Raw genomic sequence first — 25983 nt, forward strand, 5'->3', positions numbered from 1 at the left:
AGTGTAAATTCTGTGTTACTGGAAGGAGGAGACCCCTAAGAAAGATTTAAAAGAAAAGAAATTATGCCTAAAGAACAAATGTGAAGAAATAAAGAGACATTTTTAGCCGGTTACCACTAAGAAGTTTTCAAAATATTGCTGTGATTGTACTGACATCACTCCTATATGCTGTTGGTGAGCTGCCCCAGTCTAGTTTCTGATATTGCTAATCCATTACTTCAGATATTTAACTTCTAAGAGTATTAGATTTACTAATCTTTAGTTGCCCTGATGATATGTGTTTCTTATTCTTGCCAGCAAAACTTTAATCTCTAATCCTCTAACTCTGTCATAAAATTGGATGTTGGGGGAATGGTCCCTAGGACACGTTGCGTTAAACCTGATTTCTTTTTAAATTTCCTATCCATGATTGTAATTACTTTTCATTTCTTCTGTGAAATCTTTAGGAAAAGACAATGACATTATATATGTGTGAGTTTGGCAATGGTAAACAAGTAAAACCTGGTCTAGTAATATCTGATAGTTTGATGCTAAATTAGACACAAGATTATTTTGCCTGGTAACCTTAAAAACAAAACAAACCCCAAATCCCCCATAAAATACCATCTACCCCTGCTTTTGTCCTGTCTAAATGTCAGCAGTGTTTTGGGCACTTAAAAAATAAGTATGCATTGGCATCCCATGTAGTCAGTGGTGCATGCATGTGTGTAAGTGACTGTATGAAGCAGAATTTTATTTTTACAATTATCAGTTAGGCAGAGAATAAGCACCTTTTTTGCATATCTGTGCAATTAGTTGACATCAATACTTTGGTGGGATTTTTTAATTGTGACAGATTTGGATAACTATTCAAAGGGCAGCTGTGTATATACCTCTTGATATGTACCTGCTGTTTATGGGAAAGCAGCATTGTTTAGCATTGTTTTGGTGTTGCTGATAACACTTAAAGAACACAGTGAAGGTTGGCGCATCTGTGAACTTCCCTAGGGCTTTTGTTTGCTGCATTGCTCACTGAAGCCTTGTGTACAGTGACAAAACACTGAATTTGAATTTCAGATTAAAATACGTTAGAATACAATAAATGAGTTGCAGTTCTTATCCTCCTGAGCTGTGTGCATGTCTGCATTATTTTGCATGAGCTTTTCTTAACACCTATTCTTATCCATATTTTGTTTTCCAGTGATGCTCTAACAAAGAACTGAAAAGTAGATGATGTAGAAAATACTGTTTAAAAGCAAGTACATCAGATATAACCCTTCAACTTAGTAAGATTTTTTTTTTTAGTTGCCTCATTTGCCAACTGTAGCATCACACTGTAAATAGTGAAGTGTTAAAAGCAACAGGTGGTACATATTGTTCTTCAAAAGAGTGCTTAAGCTATTTTCCAGTCTTTAAAATACAAAACCTTTTATCTAAGATAATGCCACAGCTAATGACTGTATAATATAAATTCTTTAAATCCACAAAATGAAGGATAATAAAACCACTGCTCTTGCAAAGATGGTCTGATATATAGTGACACTTTGTCATATCTAATATTAAAAGTTTAATATTAAAAAAGCTATTTAAAAAATCTAGCTTTAGTAAATAGCTTTATAAAGTAGTTTTGTAATGGAAGTCTGTGAAGAGAATTAACATTTTCTAACATTGTCTGCTCATAACTATAAATGTACGAATTTCTCTGAAGCCCAGGTTGACTTTTTAAAACCTGTGTTTTGGTGAGTAATACAGCTTTTGCTATTACTTCAAAATAACTTCAGAATCAACTTAAAATTTTTGCCAATTAATAACTTTCTATAGAGAGTCTTAGTATGTTCAAAGTAGTTCTGAATCCAAACATATTCCTTTGGTTATCGACAAGGTCTGTGATATCATATGGCCATTAACAAAGCTTAAAAATGTTTTCTGGTTAGAGTATGGATTAATAATAAGAAAGGTGTTGTCCTGTGACTAATAAAAAAACCCCCTAAACAGCCAGCTAAACAGCTGATCAAGTCATGCCTGAATAAGCAAAAAGGACCCCAACTTATGTGAGAAGACTGGAGTAGTCAGTAGTAAATATAGGTGATACCTCAGGTTAGTCTATAGTTAAACTAACGACCAGTAATTTGCTTTTGCACCCTTAGGAAATTAAGACTTGCAAGAGTATACCTGTTGGGTGACTTGGGGAGATAACTAGAAAGCACTACTACTTCTAAGAAGTTGACAGGAACAGTATCTCTAGATTACTTGATGTAACTAGTGCCTAAATACTCTGTTACACAGAACTTAGGGGTTACTTTAACCCTACCTATTGGCTGCTTAATGCTACTATACTCTTTTAAAAGAAGTTTTCCTCTTTAAACTGAAAAATCTTGTTTTGCTTCACTTCTGGCTCTTTTTCACTTCTTTCTGGTAATGTGTCCCCAATGCGTGTTTTCTCGTAGCCTTCAAGATGGTCAGCAAGGCCAGCAGTGCTCCTCCCAGGTCAGAGTGCAGTCCCGCCCCCCTTCCCAGGCAGCTGTGCCCGGTGCTAGCGCCTCCTTGCTGGTGAGAAATGGGAGTGTCCACTTAGAAGCATCACATGCCACTGCATCTGCTGTAGGCGGTAGCAGTTTGCACGATGAACTTGGTATGCAGGCCTTATGTAACCTTGGTGACATGGAAGTTTTAATACGGCAGATTTATTGGTAATAATGCAGTGAAAATCAGCTAACCTGAGCTTTGTTTCTGAATCATGTAGGTGTGTTTTAGGAAGGCCATATTGTTCATCAGTTTGTTGCCTTTGTCAATCGCCTTTTCCGGACACTTTATGTAACAAATGCATGATGAGAAAGAAGGAGACATAGATACAAGTAATGATGGTGTGAGAGCTTTCTTGATTTGAACAATGTAACACAAGTAATAAATTTTTCTTGTGGTCTTGCAGGAAGTTGAGCAGAGATGGAGACTTTGGGGATCTTTTGGTTCCTGAAAAAAAAAAACTTATGGCTCCTAAGAATTCTTGATCTTACCTTTTTTAGATGAGTTGCTTAGCTGCTGTTCAAAAAAGAAATACTTATGTAAATGAATGCTTTGCTTTTAATGTACACCTTAATTTAGGAGCTTGGTATTGGAAGTAAATCTAGACTCTTTCTTATATCAGATGTCATTATTTTATGGAGCTTTATAGTGCCCCTTAGTTCTTCATGGTCCATTTTATGTAGTATTCTTGATTATTAACATCTTAATTAACTTCTACGCAGCTAATAAAATTGCTAGGGAGAAGTTAAGATGGTCTTAATAAATGACTGATCTGCCACATAGTAGTACAGGGGCAGGTTTGGAAAAATTCCTGGCAGGGGTCTTTGCAGCTATCTGTACATGGCGTGAATTACTTATGACTTCATCATTAATATGTAACTCTTCCTTGAATTACTGAAATGGGCATCTTGAACACTGACAATTATTAGTGATGGAATTTTGAGCAGCTGTCAGCTGTAGTAACCTAAAAGTACAGGTTTGATCAGAACACTGACAAAGCATTTGTTTCAGACCTTTCTGTAACCCAGTTCTAAAAGATAAGTGAGTTGTCATGTTACCCCACTAATGGGGAAGACTCCAGGAGTTGCCAGTCTCTGGTAACCATTTAAATGTGAGTTTGACTGAGTTCTTCGTTCTTCTGCATCATCTAGCTGCAACATAAGGAAAAATTGAATATTAGCAAAACTGAAAACCACCTTGACCTACTGAGATATTTTATAGAATTTAACTACAGATGTAATAGATACACATGATCTAGTTATCTAATCATTTTCATTGTAGATTCTGTTGCTTTACTGTTTTCTAGATAGAAGTGTTATTGTTTCAATCTCAGTACTTGTATGTGTCTCTCAACTATGAAACTTGTCACGTGAAACTCATTTTCTTTATTTAATTTGGACTCTTATTTCTTATTTGAGAAAAATATATTTGAAATATAATTCTGAAATTGTTATACTGGTTATATCTGTCCAAGGTTAATGTTGAGATACATTCTTGAGGCTGCCATTATTTATTTGAAGGATTTGGTTCATCTTACCCAAAATAAGACAGTTGAGTTCTGTAGAATTTGCCATTTAATACACAACCTAGGTCTACATTATTTAAGAGCTTATATTACTATGCTCTAGCAGAAATCAAAGTAGATCATATATGAAATTCAGCATGGCATTCAGGCTCTCTAAAAAGGCGTATTCATTGTATTTATTGTGTATTGGAGTCTTCAAAAATTTGTATGACTCAATTCTTCTGAAACTTTGTCCATATTGTGCTTACAATTATATGGGACATCACATTGTCTTTGGGAGGCATAAAACTTCCAGGGTCTGCTAGACACAAATCTGATGTATAATAGGGATTTGTTTCCTGTTTTGAAACTCTGAGAGTCTTGTTTAGAATCCTTTGAGAGAAAGCAGCTGCTATAGGCAGGGTCTTCTTGTGTTATTTTAGCAAAATCAAATTTTCCAGTTTGTGTGGCAGGTTTTGTGTAACAGGTGCTATCTTTTGTTAAGAGTAAAATAGTTGGCAAAATGGTGCAAGCTTTCGTGTGAATGATTCCTTTATCCAGCCTGACAAGAAAGTATCTTTCCTTATAAAGGAAATGTGGTTAGTTTCTTTGGGGGGTTTTTTGTTGTTTTGGGTTTTTTTTTTAAACACTCAGGGATGAAGTAACACTATTTTTCTGTTTCCATTGAGTCTAAGGCTCTTGGTTTTGCTCTGTTATCCCAAGATATCTTACTGTGAAAGATGACCCTATTACTTTAGATTGTCTGTGGTTTGGGTTGGGAGAAGGTTGTAGTTTGTTTTTTTTTTCCTTGATCAGCATCAGAATAAAAATTAAAGCAATGAAGGAGATATGACCAATTCTGTGTTACTGCGGAAATCATTGTGACTGCCCAGGGCAAAAAAAATCCTGAAAATAGTGGGGAAATATATGGAAACAAAATCTGGTTTACACCAACTGGACATATCAATGACAAAACATAGCAGATGGGGTTATATATCTCTGTCCACTGCATAAGAGTTTATTTTCTTAATTCAAATCCTCTCAGAAAGGCAAGCAAGGCATGTATTAATTTACTTTAAAAGCCTTCACATATAGGGCTCATGTTTTCCTTTACCAATGCAGTGTCTGCTTCTACATTTTTTCTACTTGTGTTGATGTCAAGCTGCAGCACTTAACAAGACACACAATTTTTGGTTTTGTTTGCTTTAAAGTTTCTTGTCTGTTAATTTGATTCTGGTGGCTTTTTTACCTAGGATGAGCCTCACTGTATTATACCTGTCCCACACGTGGCCTGGTGATGATGCAGTTGTCTTTAACTGGGCATTGCTCTGGGAGTAAGGCAAGAGATGCTTTGAGGCATTATCTTCAGTCTTCCAGGTTCAAAGTAGGAAGATTTTTGTCAATTATGTTGTTGGAGGGCTGAGGGGGGAAGAACTTGAAGGGATGGAAAAGCAGCTTGATGTGGAGCAGAAAATATGAAATAAATCACAGAAGGAATGCAGGACAGAAAGGAAAGGTGACAAACCAAATGCCATGATTATAGGCAGGGTTGATATACAAATCACAAAAGCAACAAAACATGTGCTATGACTTAAGTGAATGATGGTTTTCAGAGCACAGTGTGGCAGTAGTGATGCTTTTTGTTCTCACTAATATATGATTCTCTAAACAGGTGGGATTTTTCAGTCCTTGCAGTGAAGACTGATTAAATTCAAATTAGAATTTGTGAAGTAGTTAGGAATCCAAGTTCTGAGTTATTAGAACAGATGCCCAGTGTCTGAATCAGGGGTGAAATAACAGACTCTTGTCCTTGGCTAGATTATTTTTTTTAAATTGCTTTTGTGCTTAAAGAGAACTGCTCATCTAGAGTTTTACAAGACAATTATGCTGCTATGTTGGACTTCTGGTTGTACTGTTTATATAACAAGCAATAATCTTTCAGATTTAAGTATTTTAATTCATGAAGGCAGTTAAATGGTTTTGAATATCAAAACTTTTCTCTAAAGACAAATGTATTCACTGGTTACTTACTTGATTAAAACCAATTTAGAAGCAGTTACTCAGTGCCTTTTTTTAATTAAATGGGTGTAATTTATTTGGGATGGATGTGGGAGCATGTTCAAAGGTACATGTAGAAAATAAATATTCACTTCCCATTATTCCTATGGAAAATATCCATGTTGTAGTGTGGAATTTGGTATAATAGGTTAAGTTCTTCTTTTGACAAACTTCATATAGGAACAAAAAATGAGCTGCTTTGAAGTGTTCTAACTGAAAATATGTAAGTCTTCATACCATAGCTGATGGTAAAATTTTGACCTTTGGAAGTAAAGCTCCTAGCAGTCTTCCAAGTAGTCAAATTCTGATGACTTTGGTTTTGCTGACTAGGATTTTAAAAATACTGACTGAAGCAGTAGACAAATATATGTGGATCTAATGATGATACAGATTTCAACATGTCAGTAAGCCTTTGCATGTGAATTAGTCTGAAAGGCTTGAGTAAAAGTAACGTTTATTAGATGTAAAACTGGGAAGCAAACTGAAGATAACTTACCTGAGGAAACCATCAGAGCCCCATTTTAGTTAAATCCTGAGCTACTTAAGTCTTCCAGGTCTTGTCTGTGTAAGCTCATCTGTCTATTGCTTTTGTTGATGCCCTTAACTGTGGGAACATGAGTTCATACAGTGTGAACTATTACATGGTTGTCTCTGCATGTGGTGATGACATATTTTGGTCTTTTGGAACAAGGAAACTTGCTTCAAAGGAAATACCTTTGTCTTTTCTTCTCCATGTCAGAATGAAGATCTATTTTGAACTTGTGCCCTTGAGTATCAGTGTCTTGGTTTGTTATTGTAACCTGGTCCAAATGGAATATTTTTTGGCTGACCTTAATTTGCTAAGAACTTACAGCTCTCCTTTTCTTTTCTTTTTTTTTTTTTTTTTTTTTTTTTTTGTCTGTGTGTGGAGAAGTTATAGACACTTATGTTGAGTGGGCAAACGTGCTATTGATCATATTTCCTGGTTTGCAGAATAATCTTTGGAGTCTCTCATTTGTTCACAACTTGATAAAACTATAGGCTTTAGAAAGAAAATATTTTCTTAAACTTATTCAATATGATGCTATTCAAAGTATTTCAGAGAATGTTATGGGAGACACAGGAATGGGAGAGAGTCACTAGAGTAAAGAAAAATGCTAGGTATAGCCATATGTATTGAATCTTGAGTACTGAAATTCTTTGTTAGAATTTGTGTACTGTGAGGAAGCTGTTCCTATCTCACGGAGTTTAAGAAGTATTTATTTATGTGACTTTGGGGCTCAGACATATTATCTCCAGTCACCCTTTGGAGTTTGTGTCACCAACAGCAGTGAACAGTCCTGTCAAGTTTTCTACTGAGATGAGTTGAGGCTTTTCTGAAAAATCTTTTTATTTAAACTAACCAAACAAAAAACCCCAACAGAACAACAACAGCAAAACCAAACCAAATCAAAAACAGCAAAGAAAAACAAAAAAAGGAGGCAGAAAAAGATTTTGTTTTAATGAGAAATTGTCCTTTGCTTGCCAGGGAGCTTTCAGTAGGAAGCCTATATTGATAGGTGGGTGAATTGCAAGCATGACATATCCTGAATCCATTTTTTAGTTCATGTATAAACAATTGGAATTAAGTGTTCTGTTTGCTACCTCTCTGTTCACCAGGTTTATGTCTAACTGCAGCAATGCAGTACTTACAGCAGCAGTATAAATGCAGTGAATTTTAACAGATTTAGAGATAAGTTGGGTGACAGGGAACTGTAGATATGAGTGAGTGTAGTAGTTCAGTAAACTTCTTCTGAAATAGTTCTCTCAGCCCAAGAAAAGGGGACGTTATATGTCCAAGTAGTATATTCTAACTTCTGTGACTAGAATTTCATTAATTTAAAAACTTAAAAGCTTAATTTCCAGGATCTCTATTCAGTAATGCAAAACCATGAAGAATTTAACCCAAACTTCCTTGGTTTTTATCACAGCTGGTTGCCCAGGAGACTTTTCCCTAATAATTTGTGAACATTTTTGTCCTGAGAGGAACCCGAAGCATATTATCCAGTATCTCCATGTTTGCTGTTGTATTTTTTTTTTATTGATACAGTTAAGAAATAAACCTTTGTAACCAAGGATTTTTTTTTTTTAGTTGTGGGACGATTCCCCATGTCTTCCACTAGTTTAAATTTTAAGCTTCACTATCAACTGTTTGCTATACTCTGCATTGAAAACCAAAAGATAATTAGCTAAAACACTTCATTAAAATCTTAGCCATTGAGGAAGAAGCCCTAACAAGTGAGCTTTGTGCTTATGCCTATGACAGATGTAATTGAATATTGAGAGGGAGCTGCTGTGTTACTGAGCTCTGGCGCACGCTGTCTGTGCCTCCTGAGCTATGTAGTGGACTGTCTTGTCGGAATGGTGGCTCTGAGCATTGCTGTGGGATATGCCTGGTTTGTCTGAAGTGCTCCCTCTGAGGGTAGAAAGCTTTATGAAGATACTTTCAATATACCAGTATTTTTTTTCGTTGCACTGCGTTTAAGCATCTAGTTGGAGGGATTTAACCTGCTAAGATTCAAATGCTTCCAAATCAAACTTAATTGTCTGTGGGTCTGAAGAGAAGCTGGAACAGGATTATATTGTGTTAAAAAATATTCAAAACCCACTGTGTTAGAAGGAGGCTGTGTTCTCACAGAAATGTGAAAGACTGGAAGCTCTGATCTTGTTAGGTATTTCTCCGGGGACTGCTTGTTATCTTGTATCAGCAGAAGGAAAAGCTGCAAGACATACAGCTGAGGGATGTATACAGTTTTTCTTCACATGCTCCAAACTGGGATTTTTCCTTTTGTTTATATAAGCTGATCTTGGAATATTGTGTGTTTTGCATCGTGGCTTAAGCAGGGTTTTAAGACAGAAGAGACAGAGAAGTTGGCAGATCATTTAATATGAGATCAGTTTCAAAATCAGGTTCCCTGCATTCAGAGCTGAAATATATTGAACCTGGCCTTCAGGGGAAAGAAATTACAGTGCTTATCTCTCTGATCAGGCCAGTGCTGGGAGGAGGGTACTGTAAAAACATCATATTGAGTAAGGTAATTTATCATTTGAGTCACAATCTTTGGCTCCTTGTTAAAATTACGTATTTTGGAAGTACAAATGGTTTATCTAAGAAGTTAGTTTGCAGTCCTTTGTTCTTACACTGAAGCATTTGTTTCTAGCTTGGAGAATAAATCTCTGCCTCAATTTACTTTTCTGAGTTTCCTAAGTTAACTTATGAAGCATCACAGGTCACTTCTTTCAGTCTTTGTTTCTTTTCAAATAGATGTGGACTTTTCAAGAGAATTTTATTCAGGATACTTGGATTATCTCTGTTGTAGTTAAATGTTCTTAAATGCTGATAGTGAATGATTTACTGATGGTTCTGTTAGTGGTGGGGAAGAACTGAAGAAGCTGGTCACTGAAAATTTTTCATGTGGTTATTCTCTAAGGGGAAAAGAGCTTACATTGTGCCTCTGTTCTGTTAATGGTGGCATCTTGTAAATACAAACTCTTTAAATCAGTACTGGAGTTATGGTATATATGTTATGTAAAACGGTATGAAAGACAACTGTGTAGCTAATGTCTGCACTGGTGACAAATTAATGTGTAATCACATTTTATATTTTGACACTAATGCGAATTCAGATGTCTAAATTGATCTCTGTAGTAAGTTAATGAATAGAAGCTGCTGCCAATGGGATGAAACATGAGGAAATTTTGACCTGCTTTTGACCTTTTCTTTAATAGGTAAGTTCAGTTCTACGCTCTACGAGACAGGGGGCTGCGACATGTCACTTGTGAACTTTGAGCCAGCTGCAAGAAGAGCGTCTAACATCTGGTGTGTGTGAAGGCCAGTCAAGAGTGATGATTCTTGTCTTTCTGCAACCGAATACTTGATTTTAATTTTAAAAAGTTACTTAGTATGGACTACCAAAAAAAAATCTATAAAATATATTAGCCATATACATTTACTTTTGTGACATAAGTGATTTTTGCTGGAAGATGGCATACAGTTAAATATTATCTCAGAAAACAAAGACTTCTGTTAGTTTAAGCAATACACTTCCAAACTGAGAACTTGACAAATGCATTTTTTATTGGCATATAGAAGGTCTTCAAGGAATTTAACCCAGGTTTTGAGAAAGTAGGTGGCTGTTGACCATAATGGCTATTGAACTTCCAGTTGTGAAGCCATTGTAAACTGATAAATTTATTCTCGAGTTCGTACATGGCATCAAACAGTATGTGAAAGTGTTAACATGCCTGAGATTAAATTTTGACTTGCAGTTGAAATAGCCAGCTACATACTGGATAGTTCATCTGCTGTTGGAAAGATGCCCTTTCTTTCTCTGAAGCGATAGGAAGCAGAAGAAAGAAAAACAACCCAAAACCTCCTGTGGCTTCCTGCCTGCCCCCAATCCACTTCACTATGCAGAATTGCTCTGAAGCTATTGCATCATGTTGAATACTATAATTCCTACCACATGTAGGTGGAATAGCTCTTGGAATTATGGAGTATTGAGTATAAAACCTCCCATCTTCAAATCTTTCTTGTGCGAGTGCCTTTTGTAGAATTGAACTTTGACGAAAAGTTCTGTATTCCTTCCACAAAGCTGCCAATCCCTGCCTCTGCTGCTTGCATGTTCCAGATGCAATGGCTTTGCTGTTGGCTGCTGTTATGAAGTTGTATGTGCTAATGGAAGGAGCAAACTGGCCACTTCAGATAATCAGATCTCGGCTGTAGAGAATACTTGAGTTTCAGTAAAGTAAAATTGGTAACAAAGAGTGTTTTTATCTTAAGGCGAGGAACTGAAGGAAAGTTGCATAAATTTGATAGAAGTCTTAACAACCATGTGATTTACATAGAAAACAAACACCCAAAAGCTATGCAAAATTGGGGGAAAAAGCAATGGTTGGATATGGACTCTCATACAGTAAGACGAATTTCTCTTCATCTCTAATGAATGGAAATTGCAAAGTAATTTTGCTCTTATTACCATAGGTTTAACTTCATTTAAAGTTAAGTTTTTCAAAAGCAGTTTAAGTAGCTCAGTATACTTGTGATGCCTTAGGATTTTAGCTTTTATATTTTTCATATATTTATAATTCTGCAATTCTGTAATGTATAACTCTAAACTCCACATAGACTGTTAGCTACTGTTCTCCCATTTTGGTCAGATAAAACAGTTCCTCTGTAGGGCTGAAATTCACGGACACCTTACTGTCTCAGGCCCCGAGAAAAGTAAACAAAAGTGAGTTGGGGGGGAGCAAACTTGGAGTAAATGACTTCATTACCTGAAGCTGTAATTGGAGGATTAACCCCCAATATGCAAATGGACCAAACTTACAAAAGTGTGAAAACCCGTGACCTGTCATCCATTTCTGGGTGTAGCCCCGGGGCGGGCTTTGTCCACCCTAAATGTACCTGAAGGCCCTTCAATGAGTATAACTGCTTTTTATTCTCTTAATTTTGTCTAGCCTCTGTTTTTAGGTTGTCCTACAAGGCATCACTTGTGCTAAGTATGTACTATTTTTGGCAGTTTTGGGATCTTGATTAAAAACAGTATAGAATTAAGAGAAACTGCATGTGGACACCTAGCAGCCTCTGCACTTCAGAGATATGATGTGTGTTTACAAATCAGTAGCTAACAGCTTATAAAATATTTTTGGTTTTTTGAGTGGAATAATTACTATCATTGTAGTTCTTTTTAGACAATTTAGGGACTGGGTGTTGAGAAAATGTTATTAAGGGTAAGATTAAAGGATGTCTTGGCTTACTATAGCTATGGAATGTACCACAATACGTGAGATGAAGTGGCTACTTGCATTTATAATAAGTGACTGAAGGAAAAACTTCCAGATATTTAGATAAAATTCACAAGGAATCAAAATTTGGGACACTAGGAAATTAGAGTGACCTGTTAAAATAAAATGTAATTTATAATCTGAAGTATTTTTCCCTGTTCTTATAGTGACACGGACTCTCACGTATCGAGTTCTACCTCAGTTCGCTTTTATCCACATGATCTAGTAAGTTTTTCTTACTTATTTTTAAAGCATGCAAAGAATCAGAAAACTATCCAATTTTATAGCACTGATTAATCATTCTTTGTCGTAGTTCTTTGTTCTTATGTAGGAATTTTTGTCTGGATTAATGAAGAGAAAGTATTTAGTATTGTAGCATCTTCGTATATAGATACAAATTAATCTTTTTGCATAGCACTTTAAAACTTAGTTGATTTCCTCTGATCTAAAACCTAGCGATTTAAAAACACTCATAGAAATTGGATCTTCTAAGATACCTTGTAAAGGTTTCCAGAAATAATGTGTACAATTTGGACAGAGTTTTCCTCCTGTGTGTTACTAAGGTTAGCAGGCAGCAGAAAGACTAAATATTTTGTTCTGACCAAAAGAAACTTCACTTGAGTAATTTCCCTGAAAAGAATTTAGAAATTTGTCATTGGAATCTGCTGTACAAAATCTACATTTATATGCAAGGAATGACTGGGAAAACAAGGCAGAAGCTTACACTGTTTCATACTGAAAATAGCTTTAATATTCCTTAGTTTTGTGATCTCAGAACTTTTATCTTATTGTTGAGTCTAGACAAACCTGTACCCTTAATTCTGAAGTCATATATTATGGTATGAAAACAGTGCAAATGGTCATGATTCTTAAGCTGGCAAACCAAAGAAAAGTATGTTGAAGTACCTAATGACCTAATCAAGAGGGAAAATGAAATACAGCTTTAGGATTTGGCAGAGGAGCAAGAGACCTCCATTTGCCTGACCATGCTTGATCAAGAACGTGCTTTTTAAACTTGGTGTCTGCTAGAGGAGTTTTCTTTGCTTTCCACAGTCCCCCTTGAAAATGTAGCCTTTAAAAAAGAGGCTGCATTACCTCCTCTTAGTTTGCCAGTGTAGTCCCATTGGAGGGAATGATTCTGTTTTAAGGCAAATTTGTGACTGAAAAGCTCAGCCTATGCTCCTAAATGGAAATTTCCACTGAAATTTATTATTAGTGCCATGAATGTTATGCTGATTCTACCTTTTAAGAAATTAAGTTTTTAAAAAATTGTCAAAAAGGACCTGTTTTCTGACACAGCTTACCTAAAATAGTATGGTTTGTATTTTTGAAATGCCTTTAGAAAGGGAGTGTTCCTGCTTGTTGTTTTCACTAGTATTTTTCTAGGAAGAAAAAGCTGGCTAAGCATAGTTAAGTACACTGATGATTTAAGAAGTGATGAAAAAAAAATTATAAATCAAGAAATTGAATGTTAACCTTAGATGATTGTAGGAAAAAAGCACCTCCAAACACTAAACCTGTACTTTTAACACTTGAAGGTGGCATGAGTATTGAAATTTTACTCTTTGCTTTAAACACCTGTGAAGCTTTTTCATTAAATGACATTTTAACAGTTATATTGTCTAAGAATAAAGGGCAATATTGTTAAGTGCTTAAGATGCTTCTTGGCCTGGTTAATGAAATTTATGAAGTGGATTAGATGATGCATACATACTATAGTATCTTATTAGCATTGAGTACTCTCCTTAAATATCTTCTATGGTTGTTAGTATTACTGTGATTTTCAGGACAACTCTAGACAAGCTACAAAATAAGTAATAGTCAGTTGTAAATACTACTTGACTGGTTAGGGTGGAGCTTTTTCTTTGGTTAATTTCTGAGTGTATTCTGGATTCAATGAGGTTTGAATTTGACCGCTGGTGCATGTGTATGTTGCATTGTCATGCAAAAAGAACCATTCAGCATTGGTTTGCATGCAGATTAGCTGTCTATAAGAAATGCGTTGTAATTTACTTAAATTAATAATTGGATTATTCTTGTAGTGTATGTTGTCTGTGTATCAGTTTACTCGTCTTCAAATTTGAAGTTTTCAGAGTAAATGGGATAATGTGCTTGGAAGATACATTCATTTGAAATAAGGCGTATGCTGAAATGCCAAAGAGTTGTGTTGTATGCAAACTGTTATTGCTGCTAGTCCTATTCATGTGCCATGATAAGCACAGAAAAAGTAAGTAGAAGCCTGTGACAATGCTTAACATGTAATTTCTCAAAAGTGAAACTAAAGAGTTCTAGCAATTTTCTTCAAAGGAATTTTCAGTATAATACAGTGATTCAATATAAATGAGCTTTTGTTAATACTAACTTTCTTTTAGCTTTCTCTTCCTCAGATCAGGTTGAACAGGCTGCTAACAATGGATACAGATCTGCTGGAGCAGCAAGATATTGACCTGAGCCCTGACCTTCAGGACCACATGCAACCTCAAGAGGAAGCAGCTCAAAAAGTCAAGCAGTACTATCGCTTTTGGATCCTACCTAAGATTTGGATTAGCATCAATTTTGATAGATTAACTCTTCTGGCTTTATTTGATAGGTGAGATCCTTGTATGTCGCCAGACCTCAGAAAGCAAAGATGAAAACAGTTACTAAACTGTCGTATAGATAAAACTATCTGTAGAGAACTGTACTTACTTACTGTACTCTGAAAAGTGAAAGAATAATACTGAATGCAGTTTTTCTAAAATAATGGAGGATACTCTGCTTTTTTTCTCCAGAAATTGAAAAAGGAAACCAACCCTCACTTTGCCTGTGTGGGGCAGTAACACATTTGTATGATCAAAAAGAAAGATTTGTTGCCAATCTTATAGCTAGAGTATATCCTTCTCCAAAAAATTAATCGAAAGGGTCTACAACCTGGCATGTACTTACTGTTTCAGCAAATAGAGAGGATTTGCCTGCTGCTTCATAGCATTTTTTTCCAAGAGTCATTTAGTAGTGTGACTTCTTGTCCCTGCTGCATTTACCTAGAAAAATAAAATTAAGGTGATCCTCCAGTTACCAGCTTTTGGAATATGTAGAGTATTTATATTTTGGTAATGAACCTCCTTGAAATAAAAAAGATAGTAGTGATTCTGTCCAGGGAGGAATATTCATAATTCTGTTCCGAAGCACTATCAATATCATGTGGAATTATCTGTATTCCACTTGGCATATCTTACCCAAGCGAGGGTATTTTTAGGTTCTTCATTAGAAAATCATGAATGGCAGGTTGTATACACAGGTAAGTTATCATGCTTGTGTTTTTCATAGGCTTATAATCATCCTAGATGGGCTTTGAATATAGATTTGTTAGACCATGCTTCTGGTTGAACGTTTGAATTATTTCTAAAATTATCTGCTGAAGTTATCTTCTGTTGTTTAAAGTAAAATTCTGTAAGATAACTGTTTTCTGCTGTCATTGAAATCCTGGTAGCTCCTAGCTTTGCTAAAGGGCAGTGTGCTAGTGTAGACTGTGGAAGTTCAAATCTATTAACTATTTTGCTACCAGTAGCATAACCCTTGTTAATTTTTGACCCTAACTGTTCTTTTGCAGCTTTTTCTAGACATAGTTCTCTTTAAATTCTTTTTTTGTCTTTTTTTATCTCTCCGTTTAATACAGGAATCGTGAGATCCTTGAAAATGTATTAGCTGTCATCCTAGCTATTCTAGTTGCATTTCTGGGCTCTGTACTTCTTATAGAGGGATTTTTCAAGGATATTTGGGTCTTCCAGTTCTGCCTGGTAATAGCCAGTTGCCAGTACTCGCTGTTGAAGGTATTTTAATTTCTCTTTACTTTCTATAAACAATAGATTTAACTCCAGTTGGGTGTTGCAGGTTAGTTAGAGCTTTAAGGAAAAATGTGCATGCGTATCATTTATAAAGAAATGAGTAAACTTGGCCTCATGGAAAGTTCGATAGATGGTAATACAAGGTCACTTCACTAGAATGGTTCTGCATATGTTTGTTAAACAATCCTTTATTTATTGTTCTCATACTTTTTTTGTTTGTTTTCACAAAGAGGAACACATTCTTACTAGCTGAAAACCAGCTACAAACTGAACTTGAGGTTTTATTGGTTTGGGTTTTAATTTTTTTTAGTGTCTGTGCCTCAGTGCATTCATGATACCTAAGCGTATATTTAATCAGATTATTAATTTTTGTTAGGCTGTTAATGGCATATTGGTAATCTAAGTGATTATTTTTTTATGATTTGACTATTAGGATGGAAATTGGATTTAAAATTGAAGTTCATAATGCTATTGAAAAAAACAGTAAAAGTCCTAAAAATGAGGGGGTTGGAGATTTTTTTAGAATTTGGGTTATGGACATACACTCTTTAAACAGATTTTATTGTTTATGACATCATGCTATTTAAAGGCTGTAATGTAGCTTGACAACTGTAAAATTAACTGTAGATATTGTTAAAAGAACTTCAACCAAGAAGTTGTGTGGGGGAGGTAAACATGCCTATCTGTAGATCGGGTGACTTTCCTCTTTTCATTTTGGTTTCAGAGCGTTCAGCCAGATTCTTCTTCCCCTCGACATGTAAGTTGTTGGCATGTGCCACTGTACTAACCCTGCAAATGCAGAACTCCCTCAGAGAATTGATCATTTTGGTTTGATCTTTTTGGCATTTCTTTTATGTTCCTTCTTATAAGGCACAAAAGGCTTGTAGTTGTCTTAGTGTGTGAGGGGAACAGATATTGTTTTCCCCCCCCATCATACTCCTTGTATTTAACAAGTCATGTCCTCCTGTTTTGAGCTTAGCTTTTGCTAGGGAGGCATGTCATGATAAGCTTTTTGATGAATCTTTATTATTCAAGCAATTATACTGAGAAGTATTCCTAATGTTGTAATTCTCTTTGCTGGCATGAACTGACACAACTTGGATGTTCTGTTCTAGTCTTGTAGATCATTCAGTTGTCCTAGTGGGCACACTGCTTTATTTTTTCCCTCTAACAAGCTGAGTTTGCAATTCTCTAGTGAGCATTAATGTTTGAGCATGGATATGTTAATGTGCTAGTATTGCACAATATGTTTATACTCTGTTGTGCATCTACTAGATTGCCAAGACAAAATATTACCTTTGTCCTAGATGTGTAGAAGCGTTATTCCTCTGCAACAGGTCATTAACTTTATTTTGCGTAAGTTGTGTGTTTTGATATAAGACCAATAGAGATTGTCCCCCCCGCAGCAGAAGCAGTATCTGAGTAATAAACTTTAATCCTTTTTTCCCTAAAATTGGTTTATTCTCAGTTGCTTACAAAGCCTAGCCAGAGCTCTAGCATTTAGTACTGCAAGCAACATAGCATAAAATATAGCTGAGACTAAGGGTATGTATATCTTAGTCTAACTTAATCTAACCATTGTGTCCTTGTTATATCAAAGCCACAAAAAGGACAGACTGGTATCACTGCAAGGCAATGCATTAAGGATTTTATGAAGGATATGGTGAGGTGACAGTACACTGGTTGATGACCAATGATTAATTTTGGTTCTGAAGCTATCTGTAGCAGAAGAGTAAAAATTGCCTTTTCCACTAAAAATGAACAAATGTTGGTGTTTTTGTGGTTTTTTTTTTTAAACAGGGTCACAATCGTATCATAGCCTATAGTAGGCCTGTATATTTCTGTTTATGTTGTGGTCTTATTTGGCTGTTGGATTATGGCAGCAGAAACATATCTACAACAAGATTCAGGTTGTATGGAATGGCTTTCACCAACCCATTGCTGCTGCTGTCAGCCAGGGACTTAGTTATAGGTGAGTAGATTTGAATTGTTTGCTCTACAGCAGTAGAACTTTATTGGAACACTTTCCCCTTCTATAGCTTTGTTGTAACAAATGGCAGCGATGCCCTCTACTATGGTGTCACAAAATTTTTCCTTATCCAATATCTTAGCCCTTACTTTGTTACTTAACTTGGATCTGGATAGACTACCATTTGCTTGGACCTAGCTGCTCAGTAGTTAAAGGAACATTTTGATTTGGACCCTTTCACACACTCTGAAGGGGCTTATGGCAAATGAGTAGGAGTTCTCTTAAGTCAGGTTATTTAGCAATTTGGCAGAACAGTACAGACACAATTTTAAAAAACATTATACACAGGTTAAATCTTATTTCATATGCCTCTTCTCAGAACAGGCCTATCAGCAATACCAAAAATACAATTTTTGAGCTCTACTTCCATTTTGAGGTAATTCCATTGTTTTCTGAGCAGCACAGTGCATTCAGAATACCCATGACATTTAATATCACCCTCCTAAACCTAATGCAAAAAACAAGCATAAACCCCTAAACAGCAATCCTTTCCCCTGTGTACTTAATTATGAAAATAATAACAGCCCTGTAATCTCAGACAGAGCTCATAGAAAGAGGGAGACATAAACATTTGAAGACCATCTTATCATGGGAACTTTGTGCATTGCTTTAATGGAGCAAAGTTATTTGAGTGATCTTCTGTGGATCACTGCTTTGGGTGGCATAAGAAAATCTGTAAGAGTTCATCTAAACTGAATGCAGTTGCTTTTCAGTGGTGTCAAAATACCCATGAGTGAAGGACGACAGCAGTTAAATGTTACGTCTGCATGCCCCCAGACCATTTTCTGTCCAAGAAAAATGAAAACTTGGTCTCAGTGTGGGTTTTTTAAAATTTTGATTAATAAGAATTACTGACCCAGGCATTTTGGGTATTAGTTCTTATTACTTGATTTTAAGAACATCCTGAATTTTATGCCTCATACTGCTTCCCCCTTCAACTTTCTGCTAATAAATCTGTATTTAAATTTAAATGCCCAGAGGGAAAGTGTCTAAGCTGCATATTTATGAACAGAAATTGTCCAGACCTTTTCAAAGGTGCTTTTTGAACAAATTCCTTGGTTCTATTCATATACTGGCATACTTTGTTCTGTATAAAAAAAGAAATTAAGATAGAAGATACTTTTGACTCATTCATGATACAAAACTAGCGTAATTTCTCTTGATAATGCTCTGCCAGTTTTGGAAGTATTTTCTTCCCTTTTCTACCATGTGGAGTCATTGCCATAATGTATACCCATATCACCATAAGATAATACATAAATGTACATGGAGATGGTGTGCCCTACTGTGGAAGTGAGCTACTTCTTACAAGTACTGAACAGTGAGTCTTTACCAGTTTTAAAAGATGTGGTGGCATTTTCACCAGGCCATGTCCATCTTGGGATTAGCTTTTAAAACTACTTAGTTGAAGAGTTCAAAGTGGGTTTTGATCCTTATGTTTTACTGTTCTTCTGGGTTATCTTGCAACAGCATATGGCGTTTATATTTCTTACCAGTTCTTCCAATAAAAAAATCAGATTGCCAGAACAGCTCACTGTACTTTAAAAAAAAACCCAAATGAAAATCCTCCAAACAATAAAAAACCACAAGTGGAACTCAAAATAAAAAACCAAGAACCAAACTGAAAAAAACACCAAGCAAAACAAAAAAACCTGCCCCACCAACCTGCACTGCATGTCCCACCGTGCTCCCCCACGCAATACACTTGCCCTTGGAGCAACTCTTACTGTTGCCGAAGCACTGTTTCAGAAAGCTTTGCAGTTGATCAATTGTTCTAAATCTACTCCACATTTATAATAATTATTTTGTCTTTTCACCTAAATGAAATTTAATAATTTCGTTTAGGTGAATTTAAGTTCACCTAAATAAATTAATAAAAATTATCTTTTCACCTTGTTTGCTATTAGAAAACAATGATGTAAAAGACTGTAAAAGCATCATAAATATTGGCTTTTTGCTGGACTACTCTTTAAAAATTGTGTATTCTCAGATCTGTCTAATAATTTTGTTTCCAATGGGCCCAAGATAGTTTGACTTACAGACTTTGAGGAAACAACTTTTTAATCTGTCAGTGACAGGAGGCTGTATTTGCCTCCTATGTAGGCTTCCTTGACTAATGATTTGCGATAGGGGGTTGACCTGAGAATTTTGAAAAAGTATTTTCTTCAGGTAGTGAAGAGCTGGTCTGAAATCCTATATTTCCTAATTCGTGTCAGTAAAAAAAGTCAGAATTCAGTGTCTTTCCCAAGCTTGCAATCTGCATGTTTTTAAATTATATTATTGTTTAACATTACCATGGAGTGGGGAAAATCAGATTCGCGGTATCTGACTGTAGATATTTCTAATGAGAAATCCTTCAGTGTCCAACTATTCTGTGCATATGGAATTAGAAAATTAAATTTGAGACTTGTGGTTCTTTACAAGATACTTTAAAATCTGTTTCTTCTTCTGGTCACTGAAGGTACAAGTCAGTAAGATGATAGAAAATCTTTCCTAAACTGCCAAATTTTGTCTGCTAGGATTATTCTCATTATTTGATCCTTCTATCTCTCAGAACTTAGAACTTACAATATGCTGTTGCATGTGAATTAAATCTGAACTACTAGATCTGAACTTGTGTAGAAGATTATTTCTGCATCTTTTATTCTTTAAGATAGAAAGTAAATAATATGTACAGGTTGAGACATACCATTTTCTGTATTAAAATTAGGTGGCATTCATTTATCTTTGCGTTCTGAAATCCTGTAATTTGCAGGTGTTTTCATGGTTCATACAGTTGTCTTTGTTAAAAAAGCACAAAACCCCCAGTCATTTAGGATTAGAACTTTCAGAAGTGGTGTGGAAAAATTAGTGAAATTGTCAGATGTTATTAGTAGCAGAAAACCCGGAGGTGGGGTGCTTGGCCTCCCTGACATCAGAGTGGCTGGTGTTAGGTTGCTCCTGTAACTCCAGACAGGCAGTTAGGCTTGGATAAGCCTCCCTTACAATGAGTGAAAACTCGTAAGTCTAATCTGTAAACACTCCTGGCTGATCTTTGCTAAATAAAAATGGAAAGCCTGAACTGGCCTGTGTCCATGTCTACAGCAATTAAAAGGAAAGTACTATTGATTTGTATGACCTCTGTATGCAGTCAGTTCTGAGTCATTGAAGTTGAACTTTACATAATGTGTATTTTCCTTAGAAATTATAGTAGAAATGCTTCAGTGATGTGGAGTTAAAATATGGGGTGTGTGATACCCTAGAACTTAAACTGAAAAATATCTTAACCATGCTGGTTTTTTCACATTCACCACTTTTTCATCTCTTTTTTTTGTAGTGTTTACACTATGTTTCCCTATAGTATTCTTCATTGGTCTCCTGCCTCAGGTGAATACATTTGTGATGTATCTCTGTGAACAGCTGGACATTCATGTCTTTGGTGGCAATGGTGAGTGTTGTGTTTTGTGTCAGTGGCAAAAGTGTGAGATGTGGAGCAGCCAAGATTAGTATGTTAGTTAAAAAATTTAGTGGTTACAGTATTTTTATTCCTACCCTCTAAACATAGAGGTGTTTTTACTTAATGGTGTTTTTAAAAAGCCTAAAGGTATTCTGATTGATTATTGGGAAACAGAATTGCTGTCCTAGTAAGTCTGTCAAAAAGTGTACTTTCTTCCTCAGCTGGTTTCTATTGCTATTTTCATGGTAAAGCTGTTGAATAAATAAGGAGGTTAAAAAAGCCACATAAAATGCTCTTTATAAAAATCGCTTCTAGGGAAAAATACAAGTAGCTGCTCTGGTTTCAATTGCCTTTTTTTTTCCATCAGAGGGTTGTGGCAACTAGGGGGCTGATATCATCTTAAACTGAAGTATTTTGTATTCTAACTTAAGAAGATAACAATGTTTTGTTTTTTTTCTTTTCATTTCTATGATATTCAGCTACCACAAGCCTGCTTGCAGCACTTTACAGTTTTATCTGTAGTATTGTGGCAGTAGCATTGTTGTATGGACTGTGCTATGGTGCCCTGAAGGTGAGAAAAATTTTATGCACAGTAAACATCAATGTTTTGGGTTTGTTCTCTGCTTCCTTCTGTATTAAGTAATGAAAGTATGCAGCTACTGAATTAGAAATATTAGTTTGATTTATTAGGGTTTCATACTTGCTCAGCTGTGATGTCAATAGAGGAGATGCAATGCAGGAGCAAAGCAGATTTTTTTGCTTTCAAAAGGTGTGTGATTTGTGCCTGCTCTAACAGGCTCTTTTTTTTAGTTGCAAACACATGACATTTACTGTCAGTCCCATTCTACATCAATTCTTGAAAAAAATCATGCAAGTGGCTTGATTCTAGCAGAGTCTGCATGTGCTAGTACATTAACTTCTCAAAATGGCTCATGTAAGTATTTTTTTCTGGTGCTGCAAAACTGAAATAGTATTTTCAAATTAATATTTATTTGAAAAGAAACCAAGAAATAGTTTGTAGTGTCAAAGCGAAGATGTGTGTCTATCTGAAAGGTAGAATTCAAGAGTTAGCTGGCAAAGGGGCAAGCCCCCCCCTTTGTTTTTTGCTTGAAATGTTTTGTTTGAAAACAGTATGGAGTGTGATGTTGGTTCTGTTTGTTCATTTCAGGTGTGTCAATAATCAAACGTGCTCAGTTTACAATGAATTGTAGCATGTGTGGGTCCAACTCAGAGTTGACTGGCTTTTCCACTTTGTCACAGAGAGTAGAAAGTTCCTAGAGGAGATACTCCCATGATGCTATCACCTGCAGAACATCATTAGCCTTCTGTGAATTTGTACACTTGTCTCATTAGCCTTTTGTAAACACATCCATTTAAGACAAACAAGCTTTAGAAAAGAGTAACTCTTACATCTTTGCAGATCCAATACAGATCAGGAAAATAAATATATACACAAATAAAGCCACTTTTTAATCTGCATTCAGCACAATAGAAAAAATAAATCTTGAGTCAAAATATATGTAACTTTCAAAATTGAGAAGTGACTAAATACAGCTCTTAAGAGCCTGTGGTCTCCAGGAATGTAGGAAATGCCTCATAAGGGTTATGAAAAATGATGACTGTTTAATGATTAAGATGGTGTAGACTTGAAGGGGGTGTACACTGTGTTAGTGTTTCTGATCTATAGTTGGACATAGGTAAAGATGGAACAACTTTTTGTACAAAAAGCCCTGGTTTGTTTTTGTGGAATTGTAGTTAATTTTTCCATTCTCTTACCATGATATACAAAATTCTTGTATGTCAGATAAGTGGTGTGTACTTTGTATCCTTTTTATTAACATTTCATTTCTGTCTCCAGGATTCCTGGGATGGGCAGCATATTCCAGTTCTTTTCTCCATATTTTGTGGTTTGTTAGTGGCAGTATCGTATCATCTCAGCAGACAAAGCAGTGACCCTTCTGTACTTTTGTAAGTGGCTCAGTTTGTATGTCTTCCCCAAGGAAGAAGCAAGTTGCGAGGAAGTACTAAGTGAACTAATGTTACACTTAGTACTGTTTGAATTTTTACTCACCTTCATTAATCAGAAATAATGTTCTTAGTTCAATAGTTAGAAATTCTCACATTTTGCATCTAGTTCCTTCTCTAACAATGACCTTTTTTTATGGCTTTTGATAAATCACTTACATGCCAAAATCTGATCTAAATGCCTGCTGATGTTCTCCAAAATGTCAGTCAGGTACCATCTTTCTGCTGCTGGGTTTGTTGGGAACAACATGTATCCTTTCTGTGTTTAAAGAGGTGCTCAAGGCACTGGTTTAAGCTGAAGTCCACAGGGAGGCTTTCTGAACAGTTTCACTTTGTTGATGTATTCTCATATTGAATGTGTACTCAAAGCACTTGTTCAAATAATTGTGCAAAATTATAAGGATCTGTTTTGGTTATGAGGATTCCCATCTAGTGGGGGGAAACAGGTATTCATGTTGTTATACTGAGTTGGAGTAGTGATCTGACGCTGAGGGCGTTTGATTCATTTAATAATGATACATGTAAAACATAATAGTTCCAGTAGGAGAAACACCTCCCCCAGAACAGCCAATAAAAGCTCAGCCATGTACCTAGGTTAGGCAAAGCTTGAACTTGGATTTAAATGTAGCCGTAATGTTGGATGGATTTGATAAATAGTGTCCTGGGGTAGAAAGTGAGGGACTGATCTTGGTTAACAAGAAAATTAATGATTCATAAGTGTTTACACTGGAGGAAGTTTCTTATCTTTGGGTTGACCACTAAACCTTGTCCAATTACTCTTAGTTCAGTTGATATGAGGTCCTTTTCCCTAGATATTTGTTCTTCTGTTCTTTCCAAAAACTAAAACCTCTATGTTCATGTTTGACCGGCAGTTTCACCTGTTTAGCCAGATGTGGCACAGTTAAGCATTGTAATACATTGCAATATGTAATTTCCTTGGAAGATCTAGGGCTTGTTCTGTAGTGATCTTCCTGTCCATAAAGTGAAATAGTATTTCTCCCCTGTGTAGGGTACTGTAAGAAAAATCCCACTGAGGAGTTGTAAGACAACTGGTTGTGGCTAGTAACACTGCACATGGGCTTCTAAAAGCTTCAGTGTAAGGTTTTGGGGCTTTAGTATCAGCAAGGCCTGCTAAGAATTTAGAAGTTTGGTCAGCATGGCTAATTCATTAATTAATCAGGGTAGAATAGGTTTCTTTTGTTGTTGCTGAAGTTTGAATTAAATCAAAGAATTCATGGGTCTTTAACTGGTGTTGACAAGTAGACTACTTCTAAATTTTGCATATTTCTGTTCAGTTACTTGTGAGTTCAAGTTTTGTTTCATGATTGCTAAATTTCACCTAAAATTCAGTTTTTTTCAATTGCTTCTGTTGCTACTAGAGAAACTGCAGTTCTGAACATTTGGTTGCTGTTCTTTAATAGTGGCCGTTCTGTACAACAGAGAACTAATTCTTTTATAAAGTTAAGATAGCTGTAAACTTGCTCAGCTATGTGAAATCATTGATGTGGCAAAATTAATTTTTTGTGATTAATATGTAATAGAGCTTCTGACTGTTATAAAACCATGTAGAACAATACATGCTTTTCAGTGGGGTTTTTTTGTCTTTCTCTTAAGCTCTTTAGTGCAATCAAAATTTTTTCCTAATTCTGAAGACAAAAACCCTGAGGATCCTCTGTCTGAAGTAAAAGATCCTTTACCTGAGAAGCTTAGAAATTCTGTGGTAAGTAGGCTTTTTAATTATTATAATTTTTAAATTCAATTTAAGAATTTGCTTTGTGTTGGTTTGTATAGCATCTGTCTAGATCTTGCTTAGCTCACTCTTGTCACTTAGCATGGTTCTAGTCAGAATGGGTATCACAGCATTTCCTTTAAATCTGCAGGTGAACTCATGTGCTACACTAGGAGTATAATGCTCGTATTGCAATTTTAAGTTATTTTAAAGCAAAGAGAATTGGAATTCCCTAGTGTGGATTCAGTGAAGTATCACTGAGGATCATCTTTTAGCTCATGAATAATAATGATACCTGCTTTTGTGCAGAAGTTCGTGGGAAAGACTTAATGGTGGCAAAACTATATAAACTCAGTATTTCTAATAATTGTGATGAAGAGCTTTGTGCTTGCTGTTCCAGAAGTGGAAAATAAGTGGTGGAAAGTGTTTTGGGGCTTTTTGTGGCTTGTTTGGGGTGGTTTGAGTTGTTTTGTTGCTTGCGTTCTTTGGAGGCAGATGTAACCTGTTCCATTTACTTAAACACTACTTTGAAGTTTTAGTGCAAATATTTATGGAAGTAGTGATATTTAAACATTATTCTTTTTCGCACAGTGTAGCAAAAAATGAGTTAAGAAGCTTAGTATGTTTAAGTTGTACAAAAGAAGGTTGAATATTTATTTAGCTTTGTGTAGGGCTCAGCTATAGGCTGAACTGTGTAGCTGGGTTTTTCATAACACAGCAATTACAAGCATGATGAGGTGCTTGATGTGGAAATAAATATTTATTATTATTATTATTATTATTATTATATAAATATTTAGAGTAGAGAAACTGCAATTCTTTTAACATTGAACAGGAGAGAGTTGACCGTAGGAGCTGCAAGCTACTCTTTAGCTGTCATACGGTGGTGTTAGTCTCCAAGGGGGCAGAGGAGCTGAGGATTTTAATAGCCTTTCTTACAGTGGTTTTTAAAATCAGGACAACTGATTTTTAAAAAGTAAGTTATAGCCCAAGAAGTGAAGGCTTTGCAGCAGTAATTGCTGTGTGTAATTATTTGACTGATGGAGTAGATAATCCTTAAATGATTTTCTA

At 35.7% G+C, this 25983-nt stretch overlaps 1 protein-coding gene across 1 annotated transcript in view; it reads left to right on the plus strand.

Annotated features, from left to right (window-relative positions):
• PCNX1 (pecanex 1) overlaps window positions 1–25983 on the plus strand; it is a 90891-nt gene that overhangs the window by 34276 nt on the left and 30632 nt on the right. The window contains 11 exon segments of the mRNA XM_032113300.1: window positions 2427–2611; window positions 9812–9902; window positions 12037–12094; window positions 14242–14459; window positions 15525–15678; window positions 16418–16450; window positions 17494–17665; window positions 21039–21149; window positions 21638–21729; window positions 23017–23126; window positions 24798–24903. Of these exon segments, the coding sequence (XP_031969191.1) occupies window positions 2427–2611; window positions 9812–9902; window positions 12037–12094; window positions 14242–14459; window positions 15525–15678; window positions 16418–16450; window positions 17494–17665; window positions 21039–21149; window positions 21638–21729; window positions 23017–23126; window positions 24798–24903 (1330 nt within the window).

Source organism: Corvus moneduloides, chromosome 6 (assembly GCF_009650955.1).
Source record: "Corvus moneduloides isolate bCorMon1 chromosome 6, bCorMon1.pri, whole genome shotgun sequence".
Taxonomy (NCBI): domain Eukaryota; kingdom Metazoa; phylum Chordata; class Aves; order Passeriformes; family Corvidae; genus Corvus; species Corvus moneduloides.